This window comes from Monopterus albus, unplaced genomic scaffold (genome assembly GCF_001952655.1).
Source record: "Monopterus albus unplaced genomic scaffold, M_albus_1.0 scaffold45.1, whole genome shotgun sequence".
Lineage (NCBI taxonomy): Eukaryota > Metazoa > Chordata > Actinopteri > Synbranchiformes > Synbranchidae > Monopterus > Monopterus albus.
Genome location: NW_018127925.1, coordinates 1,374,576 through 1,396,856, shown reverse-complemented (window position 1 = coordinate 1,396,856; position 22,281 = coordinate 1,374,576). Strand labels below are relative to the sequence as shown.

Here is a 22,281-nt window from a genome sequence, read left to right as displayed (position 1 = left end):
TGAAATGCTCGTCCTGTGTTGTGTAATTATGTACAGCATGTGGGAGGATAGCTCCAGCTTGTGACTTTTGTGTGCAGTATTACATATACTTGAGTCACATAATGTGAATGTGTGCAATTGAGACTTGATGACTGTTTTAAGCCCGTACCGTCTTTTCATAACAGCCACCCAAATTCTGAAGGTATTTCCCATATCCTCATAGGCTCTTTTAAAACAACAATGCAGAATCAAAAATAATATGGTCCAGTCAAGGAAAAATATGATTTTAATTGTTTCCTGTTTATGTCTTATCATTCTCATATAATAAAACAATGGCGACAGGACATGATGTTGTCACACAGGCTTTGTGTGAAAGTGGTTCTTCATATATCATTTAAAAAATTCAGTAATAATTTCACTTAATTTTCAATAATGAATTCAGTAATACAATAGTAACTCTAATATAATAGATTTCATTAATACATTCATACTGAACTTTCATAAAAGTGTCGCTATCTTTGGTTAACTGACAAGAAACTGTGTGACCAGAGACACTGATTAAAATCATAGTTTTGCCAGACTCCACTGGATTGTTTTTGATTGTGCATCGTTAGACGAGTCTCTGAAGATTCAGGAAATATATTCAGAATTTGGATGAGTGTTATGAAATGATGGCACAGGTTTAAAACGTTCGGCAAGTCTCAATTTCGCGTGTTCATGGAAGATTGCCTCTGTGAGTGTATGTAATGCATGAGTCACAAGCTGGCACAGTACATTACATTACAGTACTTTACACAACCAACTACCCGACCTGGATTAGCAGGCTCTGATACAGAGACAGGTAACGCATCATGCCATATTACTTTTGGCACCACCTTGGATTGACTGCACCAGTTCTGTGCCATCACTGATCCTCTCTACATTTTTTTGCCCATTTCCTGCCCACTAAACTCATGTCGTTTGTATTGTGTGGAGGAAATGGTAGAAATTTTACCAAATCATGTTTAAATCAAATGTAATGTCAATCAAAATATGCTTTTCATGTTTGATAGTGGTTAAACAGTAACCAGTATCATGTTTATCATGTTTAACCATTAAACTATTGTCCAGACTCACAGCAGAGAGAGGTGAGTTTATATTTTTGTGTTGGCCATATACGTATTCCTCCATATGTTGCTCGTCTGGTGACCTGATATCAGTATATGGCAGAGGGTATACAGACCACAGTGTTCCTCACACAATGATATCTTGCTGTCTACATTCTTCATAAAAAAATTATAACTAATGAGTGCATATGCCAGACTTTGCTCTTTGCCCGCAGAGACCTTTTGCTTTCTGTATGCACTGAGTGATTTCATGAAAGCTTTACAATTAAACACCACAAAAGGCAGATCTTGTGTTCTTGACTTGTTCATATTTCCATAACAATCACAAGTGCTACCAGCTATTGACTGCCTTTAGCTTACAGCCTCACAGCTATGGCAGTATCAAGGTCCACCTTCTAGCTTCTGCTGTTTCTGGTCTCTCTCACTCTGAGGCTGCTTAAAATACATGGATGAAACTGCAACCTATTGTCTTTTGGCAGGGCCCACACCTATTGCTGCAATTGGTAAGGCCCCAGGGGTCCCACAGCCCAGTAAGACCTGCATTTTGCATGACCATAATCTGTGGTATGGCCCATGACATTCCCCCATTCTTATTTCATTTGTCGCCACAGATTGGCGCTGTTTCTCAACAGCGGTATTGTCTTGTGCACTCCTTTCTTTTGTACTAACAGCTTATTGTGCTTGATAAATTACATTCATGCATATCATAGATGTAAGTGAAAAGACATTGAGAAGGTAGCGATACATGGAAGGTCACGGCTCTCAGATTTTACTTGTTTGCTTTGACAATATGAATACTTTTCACATGTGTTGGAAAATCAGTGCCATGAAATGATAATACTGACATTTTATCTACAGTTTTAAATCGTTGGGTACGTCCAGTCACTTCAGAAAGTATTCAGATCCCTTCACCTCTTACACATTTTATTGTGCTTAATCACATTTCTTATTTTTTACACCTACCCCTCAAAACAGAGCTAAAAGATGCTGATTGAAATATCCCCTTATATAATGGGACACCCTTTCTAGACCCCTATACATCATCAGTAGTTAACAACAGTGATCAGATACACAGGTGTGGCAAGTTGTCAGAAATTTTGAATCTTTCTCAGCTGTGGAGATTTTGCTTACATAGGCTATAGGCAGTAAATAAGGAGATTCAAGGAAAAGAACATGCCTCTGATACCAGGGAATGTCGGTGAACATGTTTGAAGGAACATTGACAGCAAATAACTTTGGTTGTACTTAACCTAAAGGGCTAAATACAACAAAGGGAATTTTGCCCTAGCGCCTACACATCAGCATGCAAAACTGAGGTTTAAGGCTAAGCTAAATGGAGTGGATTGGGAATGGGCGCCTTGAGTCTGATAAACTGCAATCAAAGGACTTTTAGAGCATAGATTGATACGTTATTGATCCTGAGTGAAATTCAGGTATCCAGTAGCAACAGCAATAGTTGGGCAGAACTCCAGGTACTATGTCTGGTGAACACCAGCCACACTGCTCATTCATTACCTAACTACTACCATCCCTACAGTGAGGCATAGTGGTGGCAGCATCAATGCTATGGGGAACTTCTCAGCAGCAAGGACATGGAGACTGGTCAGAACTGAGAGTAGGATGAATGCAGCCAAACCTGCCCCAGAGTACAGGGACCTGAGACTGTGGTGACAGTTCACCTTTCAGCATGACAGTGACCTGAAACACAGCCAAGACAGTGGAGTGTCTTCAGCATAAGACCCAAACTAAAACCCCAGAGAACGTGTGGAGTGACCCAAAGTTTGCTTTGTCATTATGGGTTACTGAGTGTAGATTCAAGTTCAGAGTTGCACCCATTTAAAATTCTGTCTGAAACACAATAACATGTGCAAAAAATGAAGGGACCTAAAAATTCTTATGGCACTCTATAAGATCTGTGATACCTCTGCTATAGAATGTTACTTTTCAGTCGTCTTGACACAGTGTTCTCCTCATGTTAAATGTTATTTTGAAATAAGTATGTCTTGCATTTAATTCTTCTTAGTTATCCCCTTCCTTTTCCAACATTCAAGACCAACAGTTTCATCATTAACAGCAACTGTTTAGTATATTTCATTAGTATTAATGTAATAAAACCAAACAAATCAAGTAAGTAAACATTTTATTCTTTTGACTAATTTTGCCATTTTTATTCTTTTTTCCATTTTGCACTCTTGTGGTGGATGTGTCAAAGCAGGCGGTAGGTTCAAACTGAGTGCACATATATCAGCTGCTTCATTTAATTATGTGTTTTGTCTCAACATGTTCTAATTGTATTTGTTTTATTCCTGCCTGTTTTGACAGTTGCTGGTGGAATTATTCAGCCTAGTGGTGAGTAGTACATATCAACTTGTTTTTTTACTTATATGGTACTATGACAAATTGTACATAGCTTGACTTTATGATCCTGTTTTTATTTTACAGCTGGCACAAGTATTGGTAAATATGTGAAATAAGTTTTTTTAATACTCAACAGTCTATTATTTATTTAGACATTTGATATGTGACAGAGCTTTAAGTGACTTGATGCATGTGTCAAAGGTGGAACAGGTGTTGGACCACCCCTTGATGGTAAGAGCAGTTTCTTTCGCACTTGTATTGATTATGTGCCATTAATCAAATCACATATTGTGTTGGATTTGTACCAAATGTGGTTAACTCTCGCTCATTTGAGATTGCTCCCTTCCTTTGTCAGTTAACATATTTTATGCTGGATGTTATCTGATGTAACCTCTGCATGTCTTTTTAGTTGGTGCAGGCCAGGTCAACCTAGTGAGTGTAAACAATCTGTTTTTCTGTCTGTGGTCATTAAGATCGCTCTCAGAAAAGACGAGCCATGAGCTGTTTTTTTTTAAAGGCATCCTTCAACCAGAGGGAGTTCCAAAGTGTAGGAGCCACGACTCTAAAGACTGTCTCCATTAGTTTTGAAACAAGGAAGTGGCGTACAATAAATAAGGAGATCTATTTTATCATTATTAAGCTTTAGAAAATGATCATCAATTTAAATGCGTTTACACAACAATACAATAAACAAATCTACACACTATTTTCAAAATTTTAAAAATCTATTTTATTAATGTAGTTGCAGTTGAGTTTTATAAATATGATACAATTACTAGGTAAACCAACTCTTAGTGTTAATACTGTGTACAGTGTTTGCCATTGTATTTGGGTGCATGTTGTTGTCATTTACTTCTAGCCTTCTTGCTTCTTAGACCATAGTTTCTAGTTCTGACATCATTTTGGCCATCTAGGGACGGGTTTTGCAAACTAGCTTAGACTATAAATGCTGTGGTGCGTAGCATTGGTTCATGCTATATACTTGTCCCTAAACAAATAAAAATGTAATAAATAAATATATAAACAAGATCTTTTCCAACAGTGTAAATATGCTCTTTCTGTTGTATGTTTGCTGTTTGTGTATTTTGCAATAGGGAATGTTAGATATTAGATGCACAGTAACACTCTCTTCTCTCTTTTAGGTGCAACAGGAGTCCAACAGCCTGCAGGTAGGCCAATATCTATACTTTGGTTCATTTAAGAACCCCATGTTGCTTTTAGTGCTCAAGCCATGCTTTGCTGATACTGAACGGGATGCGACACACACATTTGACCACACAGTGGAGACAAACACAACAGCCATGGTTGTTTCTCTCTCCAGTCTGTGAGAGTGATAATACTAAGTATTGCCTTTTTTAGGTGGTGGCCCAGGTGTCAAAGCACCTAAACCACTGGTACCAGGTAAAGATGACTAATAATTCTGATGAATTATGATAAATGTTGTTACCATGAATCATGTGATTTATTTGTACATTATGTTCGGCGTTGATCTTACTCATTACTTTTGTAAAGCAATTTGTAAAGCATCACAAACAGCATCTTAGCTCTGTGAAGCCTTGTTATTTTAGAATCAAAATATATTAATGATGTTATCAATATACCTTTTACAGTATAATCATGTTCAGTGTTATACTGTAGATTGCTCTCAGGCTTGATTTATCTTAGCATGCACATCCTGTCTGGACAGTTAATGAGTCAACTTGGATCGATAAATCTGGCAGTTAATCTGTGAGGAAAAGCTGCATCAAGCCTTTCTCTGCCAAGTCATTGATTCTGTGCTTCTGCACGTTCACAGTACTTACAGTATCTTTGGCTGTTCTGCACTATTTTACCTGCAGTGGACATAAGATAAAGTCCAAGATGTACTTTCTGAAACACCTTGTTGATGGTTAAGACTTGGTTTTAGGGTTCAGGTTAGAATTTGGTTTAGTTTAATTTTTGAATGGAGAAAACAAACTAGTAATCTGTAGTTATGATGCTAGCACCTAAACTCTATGTGCATTTATTCAGCAGAATCAGATGACAGATCTAATGAATTTGTGGCTTCAGGTCTAAGAAAACTTTTAGATTAATATTGGTTTCCAAGTAATAAGATGTCTTTTAATTTGGTGAAACAATTGTTAAATTCCTAGTGCAGTGTTTTTAAGAAGTCAGTAATGCCAGTCTAACAGAGTAGAAATAGAAACACATTTATTCCTCATCATAATGGGAGCTCCTCTGTGTATGCTTGCACATGCAGTCTTCTAACATGTTTACTCCTTAGCTATTGGAGTTGGGGGTGGATTTGCTGCAACTCTTGGAGACAGGATCCCTATATTTTTTATTTAATGCTTATTGAATTGGCTTAAATTACAGTGAGTATTACTTCTTTCCTTGCTTGCTTGATTATTGCCATTATTGCCTTACGGTACAGGTGTCGGCACTGGAGTTGGAACTTTGCCTGGAGCGAAGCCTTTGAAACCTCCAGGTATTCCTGCTTTAAACAAACCGCTCCATCCAAAGTTGATCCAAAGACTGCTTTCTTCTTGTATATTTCAGTTTTTATGGGATGTTTGTTGTCTCATACACTTTTGTGTTGTGCTTTTTTTGTAGCTGTGGGTGGAGCAGGAATCCCACTGACAGGAGGAGGTTATTTTGGTTAGGACGCAACTACACTTCATTTAACATGAGAAATACTACATATGAACTTACAGACACTAGACATATACTGAAGGTGTTCGTTAATGAAGTAATTATATTTTAGTCACTGTACAAATTTTTATTATTGGCATTTCTTGGATGAGTCCCAGCCTCAAACTGTAAGAATGTGAAAACTCACCAGACAATAAACTTCTTTTCTCTGTCATCACAATTCAGGGGGATACAGTCCATATCATCATGGTTATGGACAGGGTATGTACAAGAGGGGAAGAGGCGGGCAGCAGTGATGATAACACTAATGTTCCCCTGACTTCAAAAAATAACAAAGACGTTCTGTCCAGTGCTCAAAGTGACAGCTGGTCAGGAACATTGGTCAGTAGATGTCATCACATTGCACTTCCTGTACAGGAAATTGGCCAGCACACTGCTAGGTTTCTGGTGGGGCGGAGTATGCAGTGTCAGGAATGAGCCGGTTACTTAGAGTAGATAAGGGAAATCAGTGGCTGTTTTAGTGAAGGCCGAGGCTTTCTAGCCTTTCTTTATCTGACTTACCATCCTGTGCAGCACAGCTGCAGGTGTACTATTAAAGGGTCTTTATCACCACATCCAAGTCTGTCTTCTGTCTGTTGTGACAGGTGGGCTGACGTATCCCTCTGCAGTCGGACTGGGAGGTGTTGGTGCTGGAGCTAAACCACCCAAACCAGGTAGCATCACAGGCCAGTGTATACTCTATGTGTTGTAACATATCTATGGATTTTTTTTTTACATTTAAAATCTAATCTGATCTGCAAATGTATCAACACACATAATTTTACACATAATCCAATATCAATTTGCTTATACCTAGTACATGCTTGAATGGAGTAGGAAGAAGTCAGACTTATCCAGTCCTACCCCATGACATCATCTTACCATCGTTGGTTTGCAAGCAGTAAATGATTCACTTCTACCCACACAAGTATTATACTAAAAAAATATATATATATATATGACAGTGTTAACATTCTTACATAATTCCAAGAAATATACTAAAGAATTATTACAAAGTGTACACCACACCCACAATTGTCCATATAATTAATCATTGAGCCTGTTCTTGCATATATCTTGATTGACAGATACCTTTATATTTATGTTTAAACTTGTCAATTCTATTACTATTTTTTAATGTCCACACTTAAATTATTCCATAGTTTTACCCCACTTATGGAAATACAAAATCTTTTTTTTTGGTTGTGCGTATAGCATGAATTTTTAAATTTAACTGAACCCTTAAATTGTATCCCCCTTCCCTTTCATTAAATAGTTTTTGAATTCCTCCAGGTAATAAATTGTTCCTGTCGTCTTTAGACGTGGTGCAAATTCAGCCGCTACTGCTAACCCAAGTAGTTTGAAGCTTATTAGCTTATAAATTAATGGACTATGTCGATTTTTAGCATGAACTTGAATAAATTCATCATTTTAAATTAGCTAAACCACCACCCAGTTTCTGCCACTTACCCAGGTCATGTTAATTTAATTATTTCGCGAGAGCGTGAGGTTGCGCATGCGAGTACGAATGAGTGTGAACATGCGAGTGCGAGAGCGTGAGAGTGGGAGCAAGAGCGTGAGCTTGAGCGTGTGAGTGAACGTGCAAGCGTGGGAGTGGGAGCGGGACCGAGATCAAGAGCGAGTGCGGGCGCGGGACCGAGAGTGAGAGCGGGCGAGCGCGAGTGGGACCGGGAGCGTGCGCGTGGGAGTGCAGGTGCGAGAGCGAGCGCGAACAGGAGCGGGACCGGGAGCGTGTGGGAGTGGGAGTGAGAGTGAGAGTGAGAGTGAGAGGTCGTGCAAGTGGGAGTGGGAGCGGGACCGAGAGTGTGTGTGTGGGAGCGGGACCGAGAGCGAGAGCGTGCGAGTGGAACTGGGAGCGTGCGCGTGGGGGAGTGAGAGTGGGAGTGAGAGTGAGAGCGGGAGCGGGACGAGAGCGGGAGCGGGACTGAGAGAGCGAGAGCGGGAGCGGGACTGAGAGAGCGAGAGCGGGAGCGGGACTGAGAGAGTGAGAGCGGGAGCGGGACCGAGAGCGTGCGCGTGCGAGCGGGACCGAGAGCGGGAGCGTGCGAGTGGGACTGGGAGAGTGCGAGAGCGAGCGCGACCGGGAGTGGGACCGGGAGCGTGCGCATGGGGGAGTGGGAGTGAGAGTGGGAGTGTGAGAGTGAGAGTGGGAGTGTGCCAAGTGCAAGAGAGAGTGCGAGAGGGCGTGCAAGTGGGAGTGGGAGCGGGACCAAGAGCGTGCGCGTGGGAGCGGGACCGAGAGCGTGAGCGTGCGAGTGGGACTGGGAGAGTGCGAGAGCGAGCGCGAACGGGAGTGGGACCGGGAGCGTGCGCGTGGGGGAGTGAGAGTGAGAGTGAGAGTGGGAGTGTGCCGAGTGCGAGAGAGAGTGCGAGAGGGCGTGCAAGTGGGAGTGGGAGCAGGACCGAGAGCGTGCGCTTGGAAGCGGGACCGAGAGCGTGAGCGTGCACGTGGGAGTGCGGGCGTGAGAGCGTGCGCGTGGAGGAGTGAGAGTGGGAGTGAGAGCAAGAGCGCGAGCAGGACCAAGAGTGTGAGCGTGCGAGTGCGGGTGCGGGACCGAGAGCGAGAGCGTGAGCGTGCGAGCGCGAGCTGGACCGGGAGCGTGTGCGTGGGCGTGGGAGCAGAACCGAGATCGTGAGCGTGTGAGTAAGCGTGCGCGTGCGAGCCCGAGAGCAAGAGCGGGAGAGTGAGAGTGCGGGCGCGAGCGGGAGCAGGACCGAGAGCGTGAGCGTGAGCGTGAGCAAGTGGGAGTGGGAGTGGGAGCGGGAGCGGAATCGAGAGCGTGCGTGTGGGAGTGTGAGAGTGAGTATGAGAGTGTGAGTGTGAGTGTGAGTGTGCCGAGTGCGAGAGAGAGCGAGTGAGAGCGCGAGAGTGTGAGTGAGAGTGCATGAGAGCGAGAGACCATGATAGCGTGAGAGCGCGAGAGAGTGTGCGAGTGCGAGAGTGAGAGTGAGAGTGCATGTCTTGAGGAAAAACTATTAAGTGTTCAGTTTCGATGCCATATGTCAGAACAAGATCAAGAGTGTGATTAAAACAGTGAGTGGGTTTATTTACAGTTTGAGAGAAGTCAACTGAGTCTAATAATGAACAGAATGCATTGTTGAGGCTGTCATTGTCAGCATCTACATGAATATTAAAGTCGCCTACTATGATTATTTTATCTGTACTAAGCACTAAATCAGACAGAAAGTCTGAGAATTCACTTAAAAACTCTGAATAAGGAGCAGGTAGACGGCATACAATAACAAACAGAACAGGCTTTTGAGTTTTCCAGTTTGGGTGTGAGAGACTCAGGGTGAGACTTTCAAATGAGTTATAACTATGTTTAGGTCTAGAGTTGATTAATAGGCTTGAGTCAAAGATCGCTGCCACGCCACCACCTCGGCCTGTGTTTCGAGGGATGTGACAGTTACTGTGACTAGGTGGAGTGGATTCATTTAGGCTGACATATTCTTCCTGCTGTAACCATGGTTCAGTAAGACACAATAAGTCAATGTGATGTTCACTTATCAAATCATTCACTAACAGAGATTTAGATGAGAGAGATCTGATATTTAATAGTCCACATTTGATTGTCCTGTTACTTTCTACTATAAGAGGAGTCATCTTAATTTTAATTAGGTTCTTATAAATGAACTCCTCTGGAGTTGATTCTTGATTTATATAATTTAGGTGGGCAGGGGGCAGACACAGTCTCTATGGGGTAGTGGGAGTTTTGGGTGGGTAGTTTGTCACAGCGTTCCACAAGGCTCTGTGTTAGGTCCAATTCTCTTCACTTTATACATGCTCCATAAAGAAAGTATTAAATTGCATTCCATGTGGTCTTAAATGACTAAAGTTTACTGTATTATACTGAAGGATCCTTTGCAGTGCAGCATAATCTATTTACTATTTTGCATGAGAGACTGAGAAGTCATAAAGAAAATGGACCTATGAGTTGAGTTACTTTAACATCAGCCATGCCAGTTATATAACCAAAAATGCTAATAAACCCAGCTTCACCAAAGATCCCTGCACTGTTACAGTACTGTTAGGAGTTTGTGAATGGACCTTGTCAGCAACACATGTCCTGATGGAGACTGATTAATGTTAATAATAATGTAGATGAAGATAACCCAGGCCCTGGAGAGTGGGCCACTGTACCACTGGCTGCATTTCACTTCAGGAGGTGAAGAGAACATACTATAGCTGTGGAAACAAAAAAACTGACAATAAATCATGTTTACTGTACATCATTATACTTTTTTTTTGGCTTATACATTTGAACAGGTTACGGAAATCTCGGTCCTGGTGGTGGATTTCAGCCAGGTGAGGAACAGCTCAGCCTCCCCCTGCTTTATACTCTGAATTTAGTTCTTACTAAAAATGATTTGGTTAAAACTATTGTGGCACACATGCAGCATCACATCAACAGGAATGAGTGCAATCACACAGCAGCAGCCCTAATCCTCCTCCTGCTGTCTCGAGTTACAATGTCTGTCTGTGTGAAATGCTACAGATGGCTTAATAACTCCCGTTTACAAGCACAGTTGTTCTAACAGTGAGGTTTGCCAAACAGACAATTATATGATCTGTATCTATATATTTTTTAAACTATTTAATGATCCAGTTCATATTGTTGATTTACACACATATGACCATGTCCTGTCAGTGCGTCTACTGAGTCTCGTTGTTAACCGTGTTTTAATTTTCCAGGTCCTCCTGGTTTTGGTGGCTATCCCCAGCAGTACTACCCAGGTACTAGTGCTAAATCTGTCTGTACAATTCTTGTGAACGAGATACTGCATGTCAAGAACACCTTGAGGGAATTTCTTCAAACTTGGTACAAATGTCCACTCACTTGGACTCAAGGATCAACTGATTAGATTCTTGTGGTCAAAGGTCAGTGACCTCACTTCTGTCCCAGTGAATTTGACCAGTTGGTGGAAGCATACAACCGCAAAGCGGTGATTCTAGTTTTAGTTATAATTTCTCACTCTCACTGTTGATACACGAGGCTGCCTTTGCATGAGGGAACTAAGTCCAGCAACACTCGTAGTGTTTTGAGCAACTTTAATGAGAAGACCAACGTGTTTCAGCATGAAGCCTTCATGAGGGTCTGAACGACCTGCATTTGTCATCTCTGCGCACATAACTACAGAGAGATTAATTGGATTACTATAGATATCGGTGTTAATGAAAATAATATTGATTTTCTTTCTTTGCCCTTTTGCAAAATAAATGCGGTCTGTGTCAGAGCTTACTTTATTAAAATTTGTTCTATACTGGGCAAAACTGAGTTTTCTCTCTACCATGTTTCAAATAAGATTGTATTTCTTTATGTTTGCAAATAAATATGCAGACAGGAAAGAAATACTGTTGGTGTAAAAATCCGGTCACTTAAACACATTGAGAGCATCTTTGGATCAGACCTCTCAGCACCAGATCTAAGTGCCTTCCATGATACTCTAATATCAACAGTTTATTCCTACCACACCCTGGCCAGAAGAAGGACATCAACCAGGGTGACAGATCCAAAGTGGTTGCATCTTAGTGTTAGTCTGCTGGCACCAACTCATCTCTCATTTGTTTGTGTCTTTATGTTCTACAGGCGGATATGTACCAGCCCCACTGACTCCTCAACAAGGTACCAAATAACCAAATGTTCTCACATCTCTTCATGCACCCCCCAAAAATGAGGGAATCATAAATTGTTTCAGTGATGGAAAAATCTGATATTTCACTCATGGACTGCTCTTTGGCAGAGGACGGCAACCTGTAGGATTAGTTGGATGAGATGGGAAAAGGGTGGAGCGTGGGTTGGTGCTGTGAGCGCTTATCAGTGCAGATGGCACGGCACAACAAGTTTGTCGAACACACAGTAATCTGCATTTTCCCGAACACAGGAGATTACTGCTGGTGGGATTATTTCAAGGAACGCGCGTCTGCTTTCTTAGCTGACCACATTTTACAGTTCATAAAACCCAATTTAGCCATGATTGTGCATCAACAGACACACAATGATATGTTAACCAACATAATTTGGTGTGTCAGGATGTTTCTTGTCCACAGCTGACTGTTTTTCCAACCCAGTCTTACAACTAAATGTATAATACAGTAGCTACATCGGTCCGCAACGCAAAACATCTCACAATTACGCAACATTTTCCTGGATCAAAAATTGTGACATGGCAACATCTTTCCGGCAGTGAAAAGAAAAGAAAGGTGTTTGTACAGAAACTCTGTACAACTCTGGACTCTAAATGTTAGCTTCCCGATCCATACTCCAGTCCAGTTGGTGGCAGTAATGCGCCACCATTTTGTTGGTTGCCAACCGCCATAAAACACCAAGAACTGAACATTCACTTGTGCGAGTTATCCTGTACCTGCCATTTTAGCATTTAGTTTGGCAACCACTTGGTTTCATGTCCTTGCTTGTGTTGGTGAATAGAAGCTCTGGTCAAACACCATAACACCATACATCCACTAGTCATAAACTGCACTCTGCCATGCATGTGTACACCAGAAGAGTACCTCTGGTTAAAGTAAATAACTCTTTTTTTTCTGTTTGCTGTTCTACAGCCAAAGCAGCCAAGTACGGTCCATTGCAGGGTTTCCTTGGTGGCACAGGAGGAGTAGGAGGATTCTATGGAGGTAAAGACATAGAGACAGAATCCTGCTACAGTATTCAAAACACTGGGTATTTAAACTGTAGTTCTGATGGTCTCTGCTGCAGGTGGAGTTGCAGGATGCCAGGGCAAATACTGTGGGAGGAGGAAGTAAAGGATCTGAGATCCAGTGTGATCTCAAGAAACCATGGTGCTACTGCATTATCTAGAATGTACATTTTATATGCAAACAAACCCCCATTAGAAAACACATGTAAAGATGTTTTTTTTACTTGACTTCAGTGTCTGTTTTACACAACCCACCGACCCAGAATTTTGTGCACATTCTGACGTATGTTATTGATAGTGTGCCTTTAATCATTTATATGGTCAAGTTAATCAGCTTTAATTCCCCGTACTGTACCACCCTACTTAAAATACAAAGAAGGTGCTTGTGTTGCAGTGTGTGTGTGTGTTGTGTGTGGGTTGTTTGGGTATGTGGTTGTACTGTTGTGCAAAAGACTGTCTGACCTGTCAGCTCCCAATGTGACCTATAAATGATATCTTTTCTAAAGCATGGAGACCTGTCCTCAGTGTCACAGCCCACACTGTCACACTTCGCTGCGCAGAGCTTGCCACCTCTCCAGTGGGTTTGGTCAGGGTTTGCCCTTAAACTGATGAAATCTCACCAATCCCAGCATTGGTTCTGGCTCCCCCATCTCCTCTGCTGCTATTTTTAGGCCTGTTGGGTAGAAAGCAGCGGGAATCGGGGCTCCGGCCAACCCATCTGCTCTCAGCGACTTTGCTGATTCTAGATGCTACGTAGTTCAGTTTTCTCAGCATTTTTAATGTTGTCAAACTTGTGATGTATGAAGAGCAATGTTTGCTCTGAAGAACAGTATACTGAAGACAAACAAAAAGCATTAGATTCATTACAGGATGTTTAAGAACCATGAGAAGTGAATTAAAATATCATTCAAATGCTACTCTGCCTTATACGTGATGTATGTATGGATGTTTACTGAAGCGTCGCTGTCCTAAATTCTCGGATAGCATGCTTTAGTCTGCTTCAAATGTTTAGCCTTATTGTAGCAGTTATTTACATTTATGGCCAAATGGTTATTACATGATTATTCAAGTTTGTTTGCACCACGCTTTGAGTCATAGCTTTAACCAGAGGTTAACCAGAGGTTCATGAGCGCTTTCTCCAAGTGACTCCATCTCTTTCTGTAATTGTGTACTGTATTTTGTACTAATTTGATGTTAGCTGGCCTCAGTTCTGTCACCCGATCTTTTGTAAGAGCTGAGCCTCGCTGGGGCAGACCTGGTCTTCTGTGCCGTGGGATACTCTTCATCTTTATTTAAAACTGTTTTACATGGAGGAACAGTGTGGTTTTGCACTTTTTATATTTCCACGAGACACATGTGACTTTTTCCCAGATATCCTGGCATTTTATTGGCTTTAATAAATAACAAAATAAACATGTTTAAAGAACGCAGGTCTCCCTGTGTGGTATTTCTCTGTCTTAGTTCACTGCAAAGCAGCAGCATCGTGTCCATAGAGCTGGTCTGCAGTGCCCTGCTGGGTCCGTTTACTGGAAGCCACATACAGTATCACATAGAGATAATAGTCTGGTAGCAGGCCTGACTGCTTGGGAGTGCAGGGGCATCTTGGTTCTGCCAGATCTTTTTTGTCTCCCCCACTGGGCAAAATTCACTAGGGACCACCAGATTTAGTGCAATGTAAGAGCTGGTATGTATATGATATGAAAGAGTTCATCTTTGAAATGAAAACAAACCCCAGATTATGGCCAGCCATTTGCCAGTGCCCCAGTGTGGTGACTACACACACTGTTCCTGTTGTGCCAGGTGGAAATAATAAACCCATGCCGCTGTGCACTGGAGGTGTCCTGGGAGAGGCACTGACCCCTGATCCACATCCTGTAAAAGTAAGTCACACTGTTGTGTCCTCAGCGGATGCTTTAAGATTACAATGTCCCAAAAATACCCGAGTTTACCGCTGAACTGCAGATTAATGCTTAAATATGTTCCTGTGCTGGTATACAGAGTGTATTTAAACAAAATGACACACCCAATTTAGCCTAATCAGAATAATATTTCAGTTCAAGACAAAACATCTGGTCCAGAATGAAGTTACCATCAGAGACTTTTGGGGCCATTGTGTCCTGGGACACTGTGTTATCAAGAGTTGTTTACTTCGGGCGACCGTGGTGCGGTGGGTGGAGCAGTCGTATTCCAACCCCAAGGTTGGAGGTTCGAGTCTCGGTACCGGCAGTCGAAGTGTCCTTGGGCAAGACACTGAATCCCCCCGATGGTTAAAGCCATCGGTTCTGTACGGGAAACAAATTCCGTGTGTGTAAACATACTTGGCCATATAATTCATTCTGTACTCCATAGTCTATTTGTTTAATATGTTACATGTTTAGCTGGCCTGCACTGAAAGATTTTACACTTCAGCTGACTCTTTTAGTTGCTTACAGTGCGCACTCCAGCATTTCACGTTTCAACAAATATGAATGTCAGTTCATCTGTAATCAGTGGGGTTTACTGCACCGTCTTCTTGACCCCTCCTCCGGAGAAATGTATTTATTAACCAGGCAGTGTTTCTGGTTGGCTGGCTCGTATCGTCCTCTCCCTGGCTCAGCACCTTCATTGGTCCAAAGCTCTCTTGAATGAAGCGCCGCAGAAACGTGCGGACAGGAGGAAGCTGTGTGGGAGCGACCGACGCACAGCAACAGGACGCCGGGCGGGCTGCGGTGGTGGTCGGGCACCGGTTATCTGTCGACCATAGGCGGCTGGCTCTCTCCCGGAGCTCAGTGTCGGAAAGTGAATGAGGTTGATGCTGCTCTGCTGCACCTGGAAGGACGAACGCATGGGAGAGGAGGAAGGTGAGGAGCTGCGGGGCGTTTGTAGCCGCTGGCTGCATGCGGCGGCGGGGCGGGAGGTGCAGAGACAGCGCCGCATCCTTTGCTGCTCAAAACACAGAGGACGCTCCACCTAAAACGGCCCCCTGACAAAAATGCATTGCGATATTTTTTCAGTTTTGGTGTCGTTATTGTCAGTAATAAATAGCTGATGATGTAGCACTGATGTATGTGCAGGGAGCGTCAGGCTGGGTGTCCTTATTGTGCAGCAACTGAAGCCATGTTTTCTCTCCCATCATGTTTGTAGACCTATGTAGTGCTCACCCTCACTCTCTTCATTTGCAAGCAGACACTCTGCTTATGAACAGGTTGTTACACTGATAAAGTCAAATGAGGCCTGTCTGGGATGATTTATGCAAAAATACACCCTTTTTTAAAGTTACAGCCTTGTCCAAGATATGAAAGTCGAACAAAGTTGAACTTACATTAACAGTATAATAGGGGCATTTTGATTGTTGGATATTAAAATCTCCCCAAACTCTCTTTGCGCATGAACAGTGGAGAGTTACTAAAATCACAATGTGATAACAGCAGTTTAATTAGATAAAAAAAGAATAGAGAAGATCCTCTGGGACAGTGCTTCCCAGCCAGGGGTCGATATCTCCCGAACATGGAGATAAATTTAATTTGAGGGGTCATGAGATGCAGAGGAAAGCCAACAAAAGGTCACACAGTTATTTAGAGATGAGCTTTTTGTTGAACTGGGAACTGCTGTGCCGCACCATTAATATTTTGGTTCATTTCTGCATTAAGAGTGATGTTATGTATAGTTCATGAGAAACTGCACAGTGTGGCTGCACCAGTCAGTTTCACTGAACCTAACAATAGACCTTTTACGTGATGACTCACTTTGCATTACTGAGTTATCTGGAATGAGGAGGGGTGGGGCACATATTCCTACACCTGTGCTGGTTAAACAGTGCATGTGTGTTGGCCATGAGGTATGTGTCTTCTTTCAGACAGGAGAGGTCAAGAGGAAACAACTATCAGGGAGAAAAATGCTTCATAATAAAGAGACAAGTTGAAAAATATTAATTAATAAAGAGGTGAAAGGAAGGAAGAGGCATTAACATGACCCAGCTCTGCCTCTTAGCCAATCTGATCAATAAAACTACTACAGCAGGGCTCTTCACTCAGACAGTACAGAAACAAGCTGACCACACAAAACCTCTACCATTAGGCTTACATAGAGGGACTGGAAGCTGCAACGCTCTTCATCAATACACTGGCACCGATATCCAGATGTTTTGTTGCAGTAGGCAGAGCGTGGACAGATTAAAGTCGTTTTTACACTGAGATCCTGCACTGCTGTATCCCGGCCTTGTGCTGTTCATATAGTATGTGATTGATTCTTCCCATTTAGTTGCAGAAACACAGATGTATTGTCAATAATCATCTTGCACAACTTTGCAGTGTCCCCTGTTGGTAATTGCGTTGTCATAGCAACATAATCTATGATTCCTACACATGCAAGTTAACAATATCCGCTGTGTGTTGAAAAGCTGACAGCTTGGACTCACTGCAAGTCTTGTGTGACAAAGTGCTCAGGATTTGAAAGGTGTTGTGTTCTTAGGCAAATGAACTGCAGCAACAGTGGTATCTACTGTTAGTACTAGAATCTAATGTTTGCAGTTTGCAGCCACCTAGTCCTTCCTCGAGACACTCGTTGCTGCTCTCCCTTTAATGCATTGCAAAATAAATTATTCCATCTTTTCTTCCAGTGACACTCAAATCTTGTTCCTGCGTTCTGTTCCCAAATGGATTGGTTCAGCCTTAAAACAAACCAAAAAAAAGTGTCTGCTGTCTTGCTGGTGTGGCTTAGTAAACCGCTGTGCTTGGGTTCAAATCCCAGGCGTGCCTTTCTCTAGGGAAATCCCCGAACGTTTGCATGTAGGATTTCAGAGACACTGTGGGTTTGTTTAGATCGATAACCAGCGCTGGTGATTTATGTGGAATAAGGACAGCGGTGACGCTCACATGCTAACACACACTGATTATTACATCTGATCAAACTGTTATCAACTGAGCTATAACATGAGTCACTGTATTCCATTCCAACTTTATTTATAAAGCACTAAAAACAACCAGGGTCGACCAAAGTGCTGTACAGTGTAAATAAGAATATACATTAAAAATAAACACAACTTACAAATACAATCAACACCAATATACAATATCAAAATGCCACCGAGAATAAATGAGTTTTTAAAAGGGACTTAAAAACAGGCAAAGAAGAGGCTTGTCTGATAGGCAGTGGTAAATCATTCCATAATTTGGGAGCAGCAGCCGTAAAGGCACGATCACCCCTAAGCTTGTGCTTTGTTCTGGTCACACTCAAAAGTACTGTACTGTTGTTACAGCTGGAGGAAGTTTGCCTGTGTGTGCGGGATGCAAACAGAGGATCTATGATGAGCAGTACCTCCAGGCCCTCAACAGTGACTGGCACACCGTCTGCTTCAGGTACCGTTCAACACACTTACTCCCCACCACCCTCGGCTTGTTCATGTACCTTTAAACCAGCAGTAACTGGCTCTTCGGCTACATGGGGGCAACCAAAACAACCTGTGAGCACTACACTGACGTGAACTTGTTGGCAAACTGCAGATTGTTTACACATCCAGCAGTCACACAGCGACATTAATGGTATTATCATCCATTTGGTGTCATGTTTATGATGAATGCATGTCTAATCTGCACTCCTTTTTTTTAGCTCTGTTTTTGGTCTCTACCAGCTCCTGAGGGAAATATCTGGCTCATAAGCCGCTGAATGCTTCACTTTGTTCAAGTTAGCCTGTGTTTGTTTGTTTATCATATGCTGGATGATAGTCATTCAAAGATCTTTGGGTTTTGGACTGGTGGTCAGGTAAAGTTCAAGTCAGTTCTGGTCCATTTTTCAGTATTTTCTGATCTTTTATGGCTGCAACAATCAGCCTAAGTTGTTAATCTAAATAAAGAATATGCAGAATAATCAGCAAGGAACAGTTGTATCCTGAGATCAGTGGTGTGGATGTAAACTACATGACCCTAATGTAATTGTTGGTATCACATTTTACCACTATGTGTGTGTGTGTGAGACCCTGTTTTCCGTCTGCATCTTATCAGGCACGTTCATATTAGCATGTGTGAGTTAACATGTCTGTGAACGGAAGTGTGTGAGAGAATAGTAACACACATATTTGCATAAACCTCCTTGTGGATCATCTTTCAGCCTTTTACTGCAGTACTAACAGGATTATGTGCTGCTGGTAAAACTGATGACTTTTCTCTGGGTTTTCTCGTTGAGTTCTTTTAGCATCGTTCAGGTTAAACCACTGAAATAACTCAGCCAGTGCCATTTGTAAACATGGCACATTCCCCAACTCCACTGACTCATTTTTATGACCTGCAAACTTTACAACACCGAGGCACTACACCAGTAGCTTTGAACAGGTCTCAGCTGGTTCCAAGTCAACTTTACTCTTCTTTAGTGTCTTATATACCGTGCTTACTACATGCTGCTTTATACTATATGTAAATACTGTAACAAGATCACTTTGGTTATAATAACCAGACAAACGGGAAAGTCAACATTCCAAAAAAAAAAAAATCCCAGACATCAACGAGCCTCTCTCAAGCTTCAAAACCCGTAGTAGGTCCTGTTTATTGTTACTAGTTCAAAACCTACACACAGGAATGACCACAGTAGCCACCACACTGTGCTGAGCGAGGTTTTTAAAGGTGTTATTGAGCATTGACCTTCAGTTAAAAATGGCTTCAGACAAACTACTGTTTGTCTGAGGTAGGTTTTCAAACTGTAAACTGCCAAAATGGACTGTAGATGCTGAGATGAAGCTTCTGTGTCAGACCTGTAGGTGGTTAACATTTCCACAGTGTTCACTGCGTTTCATTTTTACTTTCCAACGGTTTTGTGTAGGGACAAGATTAGGCAGGTGTGTGTGTGTGTGTGTGTGTGTGTGTGTGTGAGTCTCCATATGAGGTACCACAGTTAAAAGAACTGTCGAGAACATACAGTATCTGATACATCAAACCTGAAGCACTGTGTGTGCTGAGTTTGCACACATTTTTCTGTGTGAAAGAAATTTACATTTTTACATTTTATCTACTATCCAGACAAAAACAGAGGTGTTCTCAACATAAAACAGAGTACGTTTGTGGCTTTTTGTTCAACATGCTGCCCTGACTCGTGCTGAACTTCAGGCGAAATCCTGAGATCAATACAGCCGACACTGTGCATCTGAGCACGTGAATGAGACGAGATTCACAGATGGTTGAAACATACTAATGGCCATCGACCCTTTCAACAGACCAAAATGCAATTTGAGACTTCCGCCGGTAGCGTTTGTTGATCTGGGAAGGACATTGTCGTGTCATTTTTACATAGTATTTGAAATTCAAACAATCAAACACATTCTTATTATTTAAACTGAAATCACAATGAGGTTTGACAGAAATGAACTGATGCCACATTTTATTTTAGGGTTTGTTAGTTTTGTGATGCTTTTCCTCTCACACCCCGGCGGCTCCTCCTCTTCGGCATCATGCCGGTGCCTTTTAGTATCTGTGTGCACCGTGGTCCTGCAGCACAAACATGACTAACATCTGTGCCTTGTAATTCTCATGATAATCTCATAGAGTTGAGTGAGGAGAAGCTTGATACTTTGATCTTGTGTAATATTTCCACCTCGGTCTCTCCTCCTTGTCTCTCATGTCCGTCACTGAGTTAACCTTGTCTGTGACAAGCAGGAGGTGGAACAACCTCTCACTGTGGAGTTCTCCTCAAACATGCAATTTGTTGTTGCCATTTCCACCACAGCCTTCAGAAATCAACCTGCATTTTCTCTGTACCCGCATAATGATGTAAAAGTTATAATCTATATTTACAAAGCCCTATTCAAATGTCTTGTTACTCGTTACAAGATGATTCATACAGGGCAGCAAATTAAAATGGATAAGTCATAAAATCATTAGATTTTAAAAACAGATAAATTCAGTGTGAGATAAAGAATATTTACCTTGAAGGTAGCAACCAACTCCCCAGGACCTGCTGACTGTCTTAGACCTGTAAATCTGGTGGAGTTTCCTTTTTAAAGAAGGGAGAATCAGACTAGGAAATTAAATGCCCACACAGTACAGAATTGTACATTGGCTTCATTTGTTGGACAGATAAACAACCTGCAGTGTGGCTAACATCCAGCATTATTCTTACTGTGCCTCCTCTCGCTGGGTCTGTTTATGTGGTCGACTGTAAGACCTGCTAACTTTAGCTTTAACGTGCAGCGTGAGAACTGCGGCTTCTTCCCACTGAGGACAGTTACAGACGTGTGGGTAGATGCTGCTCTGACATGAAGCCACATCTCTGAAATATTGTGTCAGCTTGAGATTTTCTTTTAAAGAGCTGTTGTCAGCTGCCACTAGATGCTACAAAAGAGCCGCGATATAATTTTTATGCGACTCCTGCCATAAATCTATGTGAAATGTAGTAGTGTAGTTAAAACCTGGTATTTTATTTCATTTTCACCTTGACAAGCTGACGTTTCGCCTCCTGTTCAGTGTCTCGTGCCTCTCTCCTGTGATGTGGTAAATGTCCAGCTGCGTCACTGCTCCTTTCACTTTAACCTGAGCTTGTCAGGAGGTCGGCTGTCAGCTCCCAGCTCAGTGCATCAGTACTGATTTCCCTCGGATGGATTTCTGAACGGGAAATCTGAGGAGGGTATCTGGGCTCATGGTAGAGTCCACAGTGCTTTTGTGGTGTGTGTGTGTGTAAGATAAGAGAGTACAGAGCATGGATTGTAACTGTACAGTCATTAGGTGTGATGTCTGACAGCTGATTCAAGCTCTGTGCCGAATTCCTCATACTCGAGGTGTCAGATATATCTGCCTGCGGCTGTAAGCCCTTCTGCCCACCATGTAGTGACACAAGACATATTAGAGCTGCTGGATTAATAGGATTGTCATGTTTCACTGTAGAAATTAGAGAGAATCTATTTTGTGACCCAGATCCATACATAGACGCTTCCCATTCGGTTTAGAAGTTGTGAAAATGTTCTGTAAATGTCAGTATTACTAGTAGTTTCATTCTTTTTACAACTTGAGAACTTTTTAGAGTGGGGAGACTGATATATATAATGATAATCATGTTGTTGTTTTTCTTTTGTTTCACAAAAAATACAACTATTTCATAATAACCAACAAACATTTGCTGAGCTTAAATGAACACTTATTTAACACTAATGAATTATGGAAATATAATCATTTGTATTATTACAATTATTGCAAATATTTTAAGATAAAAAAATGATCATTGTATTTGCTATACTCTGCACTCCCCTTGTTGTTTTAAACTAAAAAATGTTCAAAAGTAGTAAAAAATAAATAAAGAAAGAAACTTTGTAGAATAAAAAAACAGATAAAGCTGCCTGCAGATGTGTCTTCAGACATTTTATGTTACTCAGCTTCATGATCAATTATCTAAAAGTGCTAATATCGGCCTGAGTCATCGGCCAAACGATCAGTCGATCCACCAAAGGTCCCCAGCTGGACTTAAACCAGGTTCATGGTCTCTACCCTGAAGCCATTTGGGCACCTAGACTTGACCCGGTTACTGACAACATAGTTTG

General features: G+C 42.0%; 3 protein-coding genes across 9 annotated transcripts in view; all 3 read left to right on the top strand.

Moving 5' to 3' along the window:
* elna (elastin a) overlaps positions 1–179 on the top strand; it is a 54,416-nt gene extending 54,237 nt beyond the window's left edge. Inside the window, exon 34 of the mRNA XM_020600131.1 lies at positions 165–179. Coding sequence (XP_020455787.1) covers positions 165–179 — 15 coding nt within the window. The remainder of the gene's footprint in view (positions 1–164) is intronic.
* Positions 180–671: 492 nt separating this feature from the next.
* LOC109960258 (elastin-like) lies at positions 672–14,210 on the top strand. Of its 7 annotated transcripts, none has more exons than XM_020600226.1 (16): positions 672–1,588; positions 3,301–3,303; positions 3,408–3,434; positions 3,528–3,542; positions 3,645–3,674; positions 4,586–4,612; positions 4,803–4,844; positions 5,857–5,910; positions 6,036–6,080; positions 6,300–6,335; positions 6,719–6,787; positions 10,402–10,440; positions 10,828–10,869; positions 11,723–11,758; positions 12,694–12,765; positions 12,848–14,210. In XM_020600226.1, exons 1-16 carry the CDS (start codon positions 1,531–1,533, stop codon positions 12,892–12,894), a joined length of 642 nt encoding a protein of 213 aa, XP_020455882.1. In that variant the 5' UTR covers positions 672–1,530; the 3' UTR covers positions 12,895–14,210. The 7 variants fall into 7 exon arrangements, with proteins under 7 accessions (XP_020455882.1, XP_020455881.1, XP_020455879.1 ...); XM_020600225.1 differs by having other exon boundaries at positions 3,298–3,303; XM_020600223.1 differs by having other exon boundaries at positions 672–1,615.
* Positions 14,211–15,406: 1,196 nt separating this feature from the next.
* Positions 15,407–22,281, top strand: part of limk1a (LIM domain kinase 1a) — a 49,531-nt gene continuing 42,656 nt past the window's right edge. Inside the window, exons 1-2 of the mRNA XM_020600186.1 lie at positions 15,407–15,628; positions 18,025–18,124. Of these exons, the coding sequence (XP_020455842.1) occupies positions 15,571–15,628; positions 18,025–18,124 (158 nt within the window). The 5' untranslated portion in view covers positions 15,407–15,570. The remainder of the gene's footprint in view (positions 15,629–18,024; positions 18,125–22,281) is intronic.